Raw genomic sequence first — 10,735 nt, 5'->3', positions numbered from 1 at the left:
CAGTCTGTCCTGCAAGAACTTTCAACATACCGTAAGGCAGCTTTTCAAAGTAGGAGTTCAGTGGAAAAAGAACTTGCTGCTTAAACAGCATGGAATGGCAACTGGTAATCATTCCCTTCTCTTAAATGTTCCTATCTTTATTGTCATACAGGTGGGGGATGTCCCTGACACCTGGAAAAGAGCCAAAAGCCGATCTGGAGAGCTGCAGATTGACCGGTTTCACTCGGGTACGAGGCAAAATCATGGCATGTGTCCTCCTGGAACCCATGTCTTGCCACATGAGGGAGAGGGTGACAGTGGGAAGCTATCAGCATGGCTTGACCCAGAGTGAGTAATTCTTCACCCACATTGCTTTCTGTGATAAAAGTAGATTTGTGAACAAGTGGAGAACAGGGGTTATCATTCAGGTTGACTACAACAATGCTTGGAGCACTCTTCCACAGTGTCCTTGTAGCCACACTGGATGTTAGGGTCTGGGTGGATGCCTCACCAAGGGAAAAAATGCCTGGCTGGGCACTTGGACACAGAGGTGGTGGCCACTGGGTCATATATCCCTGAAGGCTTGTGCCCTGTAGGGTTCTGCAGGGTCTGCCCTGGGGCTTGTCCTTTTCAGCATCTCTCTCTGTGACCTGAGGAGGTGACCAAGTGCACTGTCATGTTTGCAGGTGCCACCAAAGCAGGGTGGAGCAGCTGATATGCACAGGGGCAAGGGCTGCTGATCAGAGAGACCTAGAGCAGTGAGAGGAAAGGACAGGGCCCCTGTGCGTTTGGGGCAGGAGCAAATGGCAGCCCTGCCCTGGCCAGGCAGAACCATATCAGCCATACTAGTGAGACCAGGAGCAGCTCTCGGGAAAAGGTGCTGTCAGGCAGTGAGCTGGCAGGGCCAAAGAGGCTGGAGATAAGAGAAGGCTTTTTCCCTGTTGAAACAGGGATAGGGAGGTGGTGCCATCTCCCTCCTTGGAGGTTTTCCAGCTCCCACAGGATAACACCATGAGCACTGGTCTGACCCCATGGCTCAGCCTGCTCTGAACAGGCTGGAGACCTACCAAAGTCCAACCTCCTGCTTGGACCCTTTCAACTTCCCATGAATGTTCCCAACATTCTGCATGGCATTTTCTGGTCAGTTCTGAGTATCTCCAGCGGCACATGTTAAGATCAATAGCAGCATATCCTTTATGTGAAACACAAGGGCTAACCAGGACCTCTTGTAGAAATATCTATCTTTAGCAAGGAAGGGAAGACTGCTAGAAGGGAGGAGTGTAGACATTTAAGCAAGGATAATTGGGTAAAATCACTTAAGACACTTTTGGCTGAGTGTCAAAATAAAGGCTTGATGCTGTGAAGCAATGATATCCCCAAGGCAAACATCTGAAGCTTCATCCCTAACCTGTATCTAACAATAAGCCAAAATGTCTGAAAATGTGCAACAGCCAAAAGCTAATTGGTGGAAGCTCAATGGCAGCCAGCTCCTCTTCCATTTAGAAAATTGCCTCATTGCAGTACGACAGAGTGTCTTTTCCAGCTCCAGTTAAACATGACTAACAGCTGCCGGACTTCTGGGCTTCAGTAAATGCAGCAACGTAAGAAATTACAGGTCAGGGAATACTGAAATCCAGTTCTGCAGCCTATATATACAGTAATTCACTATTCCTGCCAAAGAGTTCGGTCGTGTATCTTGACTGATGGAACTACAGCCTTCTGCATTCATCCATAGGGATGCAAAGCAGTTTGTCCTGGGTGAGATTTCCATCTGTCTCAGGCTGCCTCTTCACTGAAGATTAATCCTGCATCACTTTGTCTCCTGCTGGTGTCTTCTGCTCTGCCTCTGTGACTGGAAATGGTTTCTGACAACCCAGATTCTGAAGGAAGGCACTTCTGGCATTTGGGGGCTTTTTCAGCAGCCAAGGGCAGTCACACAGACAAACCACACAGAGCACAAAGGACCTGGAAAATAAGTAATGACAAATTAACTTCATGCCAGCCTTTGGCAGAGAACTGGGCACTGGCAGGCTAAGGAACATTTTGGGCTCAGTCTGCTTTTAGCGTTGTTACTGCCAAAGCCTGCAGGTTGGAGACTCAAGAGGTAGCTGATGCAAGCTGATTAACATGTCTGTTGGTTAATGATCACACTAGAAGGAAATGGGCCGGACAGCAAAATTCTCAGTGACCTAGGTAATCAGATATACCAGCCTGTAATTAAATAACAATGCAGAGTGTTTGGCTTGACAATGAAACTATTAATTATAGGTTTGAAGTCCAGTGAAATGCATAAACATGTAATTACAATCAAAGTACAGCTCAGTGCGGAGGTGAAAAATCAATTTCCTCCCACAACAAATCTACAGACACAGACCTGATGGTGGGTTGTCCAAGGAGGATCCCCCCAGCATTCCAATGGGCTGGGGCACACAGGTCCGCATCACAGTTGTCTGCAGGCATTCGTGCTGCTGCTGCTGGAGGATCCACGTTCCCTTTTTCTGTGACTGATTTAATACCTTTCTGCCTATTTTTCCTTATTTTAAGCTGAATTTCTTAGCTACCTTTGCATCTTCCTTCCCCAACCAAGCTCCTCTCAACACCCCACACTCAATTGTTCTACGCCATTGGTCCTAGTTTTCCTACATCTGCACACAAATTTAGTATCTCTGATACTGCCATTTAGCCAATGTTGGGCATATGTGGCTTTACCAACAGTAAAGTTCAGACAGTTCCCCTACCGTTATTCACTTCAACTTGGTTGGACTTATTAAATTCCCAGGCATAATCACTTTAGCTTCCATTCCCCTGCCCAGCTCCTGTTACAGACAAGCAGGTTCTCACCACACGCACTGACTGTTTATGTAGCCGGGCAGCAGAGTAACTTGGTTTTCACACTTCTGATGTGGGCTGTCACTGACACCATAGGACCTTGGCTGCTGTGGAGCCACATGCCCCATGGGACCTTTGGTAGGCCAAGGCCAACGGGCTTGTGAGCTCTGGAATGTGCAGGAAGCAGACTGAATGAAGTCGTGAGGACCTCTTGGTGCCAGGACCTCCAGGATGGGGAGGCACTAACAAGGCTCTTTATAGGGTATAGGAGCATGGGGTATCAGCACAGCACTTCACAAAACAAGCTTGTGGTTACAGTTTGGGGATGCACAGAGTTAGCAGTGCACTCATGGACTTCTTGTGACTCCATCAAATAAAGTTGCTCTTTGATGCCAGCTGGTAGTTGCAGTGGTGGCTCTGTAAAAGGCAAATTGTGCTTTAGACCCTTTCACCAAATCTCATGTTCTCCACAAAAAAAGCAGCTATATTTCTGAATGTTTTTCAGGATAGCTGCAGCCTGAATGACTGTATTATCTGGCTGAGCTGTAAGGATACCTGTATTTCAGGCAAAATCTTCACATAGATATAAACCATATACAAATAAAATGTAAACTGTGAAGATGTGACAAAAATATAATAAAGCAATTCCAGTCACCTTTCTGATAATGCATCTAAGGAAAAATAAAGAATATCAAAAAAATCCTTAGCTAATAGACTCTGTTAACTTTCAGAATGTCATTTTTCAAACTGATCACCCAGTTTTCATTCCCATCTCTGCATATTTCAATAGATTTCTTTGTTCATTTGTGAACAAACCTACCACTCTGTCACATGTGAAATGAAATGTCTGTTTGTTTGGCTGGTCTTATGGAGACAACGTGATATCTTTAAAATCGTTCCAGAGAAGTGCCAGCTTATAAATGTGCTCATTACAAAAAAGTAGCCAGATCTACGGCTTTACACTTTAGTACGAGAGTATGTATCTAGTTTTTTTAATTATAGAGTTTTGTACATAAAAGTTTGTGCAGTGATTGAGAGGATGGTTGTGTTGATGGAGGCTGCATTAAACATTCCATCATTTTATGTGGCTTTGGTATGCTTTCTCTGCTGGTAATTTTATTGAAAAGTGCACTAGAGGTGACTTCCGTTTTGCTAAAAACTTTCAATTTTTAATCCCCTTGGTTTTGTTGGTTTCTGATGCTTGGTAATGGCACATATGACAGAACCAATGCATAGGGATAAATACCAAATAGTACATGCGCTAGATTAAGCGTGGCCCTTCTACAGAGGTTAATATTTGGAAGTTGCAGGAATGTTGAGGCAAGCCTTCAACAGCCGAGAGCTACCAGAGTGATGCTGAAGCTGCAATCAGAGAGAACCCTGATAGCAACAGTTTTGAAACAGGGCATCAGCCTCACTGCAGAGGCCAGTCACTGTCTGAGTGAGGAGGCTGATGCTGCTGGTGCCCTTAGCTGCTTGCTCCTCGGTCCAGGCAAGGCTATGACAGGAGCTTAAAAAAGTTAAGAAATAAAAGATGCTGGAGAGAAAGAGAGGTTAAGCTACCTTGCAGGAGACTGAGGAAAGAACCCAAGAGGAGGCAGTCTAGTGCTTTGAGCCCCAGCCCAAATGTGGTTTACCTGAGGAAGAGAAGCAGGATGGGAACATAGATCACGTCCCACTAGCCCCTGTTACTTGAACTCTGCTCTTTGGCTCTACAGCTCAGTGAAGGACAGAGAGGTTTTCATTTGGAGGGAAGAAACTCCCTCTGGCCTTGCAGCAGTTTAAATGGAGAAGAACTCAGTATTCTTCACTTTTCACTCCAAAGGGCCTGACTGTGCAGAGTCTGAAAACATTTTTGCTTTTAAACACAAGCAGGGCTACTTCTTTCCCCAAACACAAGCCAGTGTTATTCTGCTGTGCAATGAAAGATCAATTCTTCGGGCTGTGAAAAGGAGCCTTTTAGATTGCTGGGGTGCCAGAGGTCACAAAGCCATCCTCTGCCCCGTGCAGCACACAGAGACCTCCTGTCTATCTGCAGGCAGCCTCTGGGAACAGCTTTGCTGCAGTTGGTGGAGCCTGCAATGAACCAATGGGACAGCAGATGGTGGGATTTCAAATGCTCTCTGTTTGCAAAGACAATTCACAGAGTATTTTGAGTCAGAAGCCGGGAAGAACAGCACAATGATACAGCAAAAGCAAACTGCGTGGTTATGTCTGTGCTGAAAGAGCAGCATTTACTCCAGTGCAAACAAAGGGTTTGGGTGGAAGGAGGAGGACTTGGAGGGGTTAGGCATCAAATTCTTCCCAAGTGGGAAGGTAAAAAATACCCCATCCATGGAGGTCAGGGAAACTCAGCCAAAGCCTCCTTGAAAGCAATGAAAAGATGCTGGGGAAAGCAGAGCAGTGAGAGACCATCAGTGGTCCAGAAGTGCAAAGAGAGGCTAAGAATGTCAAGGCTGTGTGTGACAATCACAGCACTGAGATGAAACCCAACAGATGTACTCACAGGGCACAGAATAGCCTTCGCGGGTGTGTGGTTACTCAAATACACATGTATATTGTTTTGTCACATCGTGTTAGCACTTGGTGAAATGCTGGGCATGGGTTTCATAAGGCCAAGAAATTAGTGCTGAGGACCTGAAGTCCACAGTGTATGTGTGTCAGCAGTTTCATTTCAGACAACCTTTAGTTCCATCCCATGCCCTGACTGCTCACTAGCTGCTGGAGTGCCTCTTCCCTTTCAATCTAACAGGATACAACCCATTTTATGCAGTCCATTAGGTAAGCCAAACCACAGGGAGGAAAGGTGATCAGGTGAATGACCTTAGGAGAGCATTCCTGGTGTGAACTGAAACAGTGCTGCAGCTGTACCCTCTGACCAGGCAGCTGATCACGCATAATGAGTATGAGCGTGTGAGTGAAACTAGGAGGAAAGAAGGATAACAGAAGGGAGAAAATGGGAAAAGAAAAAGGGAAAGAGAAAGGGCGTAATTACCCAGGAAGCTCAAAAAGAAGAGGAGAAAGGAATACCATCAGGCCTTTATGTTCCAAGGTGGCATGGCACGGGCAAAAATTAATCTGTTTTGAGATCTGTGCCTCTCGTTAGAAAAATTGCATGTTTTGTCATGAATGCGTTTGAATTTTCAGCATTAAAAAAAAATTGAAGATCGAAACCAAATAGATATGAGAATGATTGTATTTATGGGCCTCTTTTCCCCCGTATCTGGTTTGGATTAGTATACTTTTCTTTCTACTGTCTGAATATTGTTGAAATGCACTTATCTGATTCCTTCCTCCCATTTCCTCCCACCTAGCTAATCAGTGAATGCAGTCAGCATTTTCATTTCAAGCAGAAAATTCATGCATCATGCATCAGAAAAAGCAGGCAGAAACATGCCTCAGCAAATAGTCCTGTAATGCGCTTTATTATGAGAAAAATTTTTAAAGCCATCATTGCTTATTGAGATGCTTGTACAGATGTATGGCTTGATCAGAGGCTACTGAAGTGGACTGAAAAACGTTTACTGATATCAGCCATGGAATGAGGTCAAGGAAGGACTTAGGATGTTTCAGTTTTTCACAATTTGTCTGGAGCAGTCTACAGGAAGGAGCTGACTACTATGTTCACTGCTGTAGGTTCCTGCAGTTCCACTGTAGCCTGATTCCACTTAGTTTTACAGGGTTCCTCTCCAAGGGCCTTTTGTGCTGCAGCATCTCCAGTTTTCAGAAGTTTGGCTTCTCTTTAGAAAACTCATGCAGAACACAGAAGCAAGGCATCTTGGAGACATGTCACACTTGCTTGTGGGCAGAAATTGTGGAATGCTGACTATTCTGCATGTCAAATCTTGCCAATGGCTGGAGAAAAATAATGCCATTATTGAAAACAGCATTGGTTGTTTTGTTTTGTTTTGTTTTTCCAACAAAGGCAAGACCCATCTGGTTCTTATACTAATGGAGACTGCGTCTACCGGGTTAAGCAGTGCAGACTTTGCCAACTTAAGGACAGACTTCAGAACCAGGATATTTTTAGTGTTGCATGTTTGAAATCTGCTTAGCTCAGGGCAAGCAGGGAGGCTGAAGGTGAGAGGAAGAATGAAAGAGCACCAAGTGCAAGATCTATGTGTTTCTATGAGTCCTGGGGCAGCAGAAAGCTAAATGCCATCCACCACAAGCTGAAGGGATGTTGTTAACATTGTGGCAGCATCTCAAGAGTTTTTAGCTTGGAGCATATGTGAAAGAAACCAGGTCTGGTGACTGTAGTCATCTGGATACTGTAGGTTTTAGACAGCTTTTTGATGTTCTGGGTTGTTAGCCTTACTTTTCTTGTTAAGAGATTGCTCTGATGAGTACAAATGATCCTACAGGCAGGCTGCTGCAGAGATAAAAGGTGATGAGGTTTATACCTCATTAATCAGTGTTAACTGATTGTGGTGAGCCACTTGAAGCCAGCTAAAGATGGTCAGAACAGGAATGATTCAAGGTCTGCTATGTTTTAATACTGTTTTAATGAGCAATTTCTCTGAAGGAGACATTTTGTTTGCTGTTACGGTTTTTTTGGGAGTGTATGATAAATGCTCGTAATAGTGTTCTGGGCTAAAGGGTAGCAGAAAAAGCTCTTGAAAGCAGAAAAATTTTAGTTAACAAAACAGCTGGGTTTTGTCCCAAGTGCAGACATGTCTCAGAATCAGTTTGAGCCAAGTCACGGATTGTAAGTAAGAAAGCTAGGCTTTTCTCTAGAAGGCATATCTACAGCAAGGATTTCATAGCCTTGATGATGCAAACATGTCATTAATGATCAGCTAATGACAGGATTGCTCATTTGGACACCCAAACCCAGCAATTGTTCACAAACCCTGTGGTGCAGTGAGGCCCAGCTACTAAACACAAAGCCTTGCTGGCTGTGCAGCAAAGTGCTCACACAGTTACTCTTCAATCTGTCTGATGTGAGGTGACATGTATACTTCTGATGTCCAGCTTCTCTGCTCTCTTTTCTGGCCATAGTGGTTTTCAGGAGTAAGGGAACAGGAAGCAGAAGCAGCAGTGGAAACAGAAGGTAAAGGAGAAAGTAAACAAGGCTCTTACTAATTACCTTCCTGGAAGTCTGCCATACAACTATGTTTCATTAAGGCACTTAGGCAGAGTGAGATGAGAAGTGTAAACCACTATAAAGAGGTTTTGGAAAACAATTACAGCCTCCCCAGAAACATAAATTAGCATGTGAACAAAAGAATAAACATGACAGAATTCTGATATTTTGAGTGTTCCAGTTGTCTGTATATGCAACTAAACAAAACCAGAACAATAATTCTTTGTAAAAGCTGTTTCAGTTGAGATTACTTTGTTTGCCCTTCATTGTCTAAACAGTAAGTGCTGAACTGTGAAAGTTGTAATGGAAGTAACTTCTCTTAGGCTTTTTATTCTTTTCATTTCAAAGCTTGCAAGGACATTTTTGGCACTCTGTGTTATTTGGCTTTTACAAGGACTATTGTGGGCTGTAGAAGTGACAGTCTCACTTGCTGAAGAGCCACACTGACAAACTGAAATCTCTCTGTTCTTTAACCTCAGGTGTTTTGAATCTGCGTGTTTCTGCATGCAGTTTATCCTTGGACCCCATTCAGATACAATGATCACAGACCTAATTGCAGTGGAGCAGTCCTGATGGAACTATCTCCCACTTCACATTATTAATGAAAGTTATTTAGTGAATATAAAATCAGAAACGACCCAGAATGACATACACTTGGAAAAAATATGCTGAAAAACCTTTGTCTCCAGTGTAATACAATAAGAGTGAATTCCAGTATTATCAGACTAGGATTCCTTTGGCTCTGCCTTCTGTGTAGGAGGTGGAGTTGGCTTTCACAGACTGGATCCTAGTTTGTGAATGGACATCACTTTCAGGGTGTTTCAGGTACCTCTTCTGCCTCTTTCCTTTGGAGGTATCCATAAAGAATGTTTTGTCATGAGCTAGCTCACCTCGAGATCTTCATTAAACAATTAAGACCTCACTGAATTCATGGTTTGATTTGATTTAAAAGACACATCACCTGAACCCAGCAGATTCAAAGATGCTCAGGGGACCATGCATAAATCTGAAAATCATGATGGAACTTTGTAAGCAAAACCAGTGGTCCCATACTGACTTTCTAGAAACTAAAACTGCGAGATTGTAATCCATGATGACAGGAACAGGAACATCTTGCACCACTTTAGTAAAACATGGCAATATAAGAATATGTGATTAAAATGCATGTGGAGTTTACACATAACAAGACTTTGGGGCCAACACTGATGTTTTTTCTCTTCAGTTTCAAATCCTTTTTCTAAAGCATAAAGCCTCTGACTTAAGGCCACCAGGAATTCCAGTATCAGGAAGGACTGTCTTTTTTGTGTCATGTGCCTGTGGATGTAAAGAATTAAAACATTACCACATTCTCTACCTGACTGTGCATGTACCGCAAGGACAGAGCAGTGTGGATGGAACTTTCTCAGTTAAGGTGCAAAAAGGCACTGAGAACTGCAACTTGAGTTTTGCTCTTCACTTCCTTTCTATATTCAGTTCTTCCCACTGGACTGATTTAGCAGGTTGCTTGGCCATCTGGATATAAATAAATAACCAGTGATTAGTTTATGTAGTCTGGGAATGCATTTACATAAACATTGGTAATTTAGTCACCCTGAAACCAAGTTAAAGTGTCTGCACAAGGCTTCATGCTCAGGTCTGTAGACTCCCACTGGAGTTACACCAAGATTTCTGCATGTAGCCAGAGCCCACTTACATGCATTTTATTTTATTTATTCAAACCTCGGTGCCTTTCCTTAGAGAATTATATTTCCTAGGCAAATAGTACCAGTACAGATAATCCACTAGCTCTGTATTCTGAAATGCATTCCCCACTCTTTCTATTAGTCCTTTTCACTACCTGGAATGCACAGTTTTATCTTGTGATGGATTAGCCCACATTTCTATATCTCAGGGAGATGAAGAGGTGTGCTGCTACCTGCTCTTTAATGAATAAGTACACCATATTCTACCTGTGGTCACAAAATTGGTGTTCTGAGAGATGGCACTATTATTAAAGCTAGTAACTTAATTAAAAAAGGAAGTCATGTTCTGAGATGAGATTTTAGAGTATGAATACTTTCTCTCTATCAAGTGAGTCCTTGATGTTATTTGAAGGAGACAGTCACCTTGGAAAATGTAAGCCTTCTGGTTTAACTGTGATTTGGAACTGTATTTTCTAGATTCCTTTAGTTTACAAAGGAGTACCTTGTATGCCTTTGAAGACAGTACTGAGCCTTTGTCTTGCCTTTAACTGCTGTGGTAGGGAAAACTTTGCAAAACTTGTCAGACCCAGATGATACTACTGTATGTGCAATGAAAAGTTATTGTGTTCTTCTAGGTGTTCCTATAGATGACCTTAGTGAAACAGCACAGAGGGAAAAAAAATGACTGCCAACACATCCCTGTGGAAAGCTGAAATGCACCAAGTCTGCAGCCTTCAGCGTGAATGGGAGAACCCGATGACAGGTAAAGAATGAATTTTAATACTTGCTGCTCCCACTGCAGCATGCATGGGTCTGAGCCCTTCCTGGGGGCATGAGCTCACTCATCTTGGTGCATGCTGTTCAAGCAAGTGCACTTCTTTCACTGAACTGGCACTTTGTCCATGGTTTTGCCTGTAACGCAGCCTTCCTTGTACAGAAGACAGTAGTGTTACCTTTAGATCAGACAGAGAATTAAAGGGAAACACATGACAGTGTGCTCCATAGTCTGTCTTGTCATAATAGTCTGAATTAAAATTTTAGCTATTTAGTGTTCTGGATTTTCTGAGTCCTCAGAGAATAACTTTAAAAAATGTGTTTTATTTAGGTATGTTTTACAAGACATAAACACCAAAAATGTCTTTCTAAGGACTGAAGTCTT

At 43.2% G+C, this 10,735-nt stretch overlaps 1 protein-coding gene across 2 annotated transcripts in view; it reads left to right on the top strand.

Moving 5' to 3' along the window:
• The window catches only part of C9orf72 (C9orf72-SMCR8 complex subunit), a 35,102-nt gene that overhangs the window by 18,094 nt on the left and 6,273 nt on the right, over positions 1-10,735 (top strand). For both annotated transcript variants that reach the window (XM_080637000.1, XM_080637001.1), the window contains exons 11-12: positions 152-327; positions 10,212-10,339. In XM_080637000.1, coding sequence (XP_080493126.1) covers positions 152-327; positions 10,212-10,261 — 226 coding nt within the window. In that variant the 3' untranslated portion in view covers positions 10,262-10,339. The remainder of the gene's footprint in view (positions 1-151; positions 328-10,211; positions 10,340-10,735) is intronic.

This window comes from Psittacula echo (genome assembly GCF_963264785.1).
Source record: "Psittacula echo genome assembly, chromosome: Z".
Classification (NCBI taxonomy): domain Eukaryota; kingdom Metazoa; phylum Chordata; class Aves; order Psittaciformes; family Psittacidae; genus Psittacula; species Psittacula echo.
The sequence above is the reverse complement of the archived record's forward strand: the minus strand, read 5'-3'. Positions and strand labels throughout refer to the sequence as shown.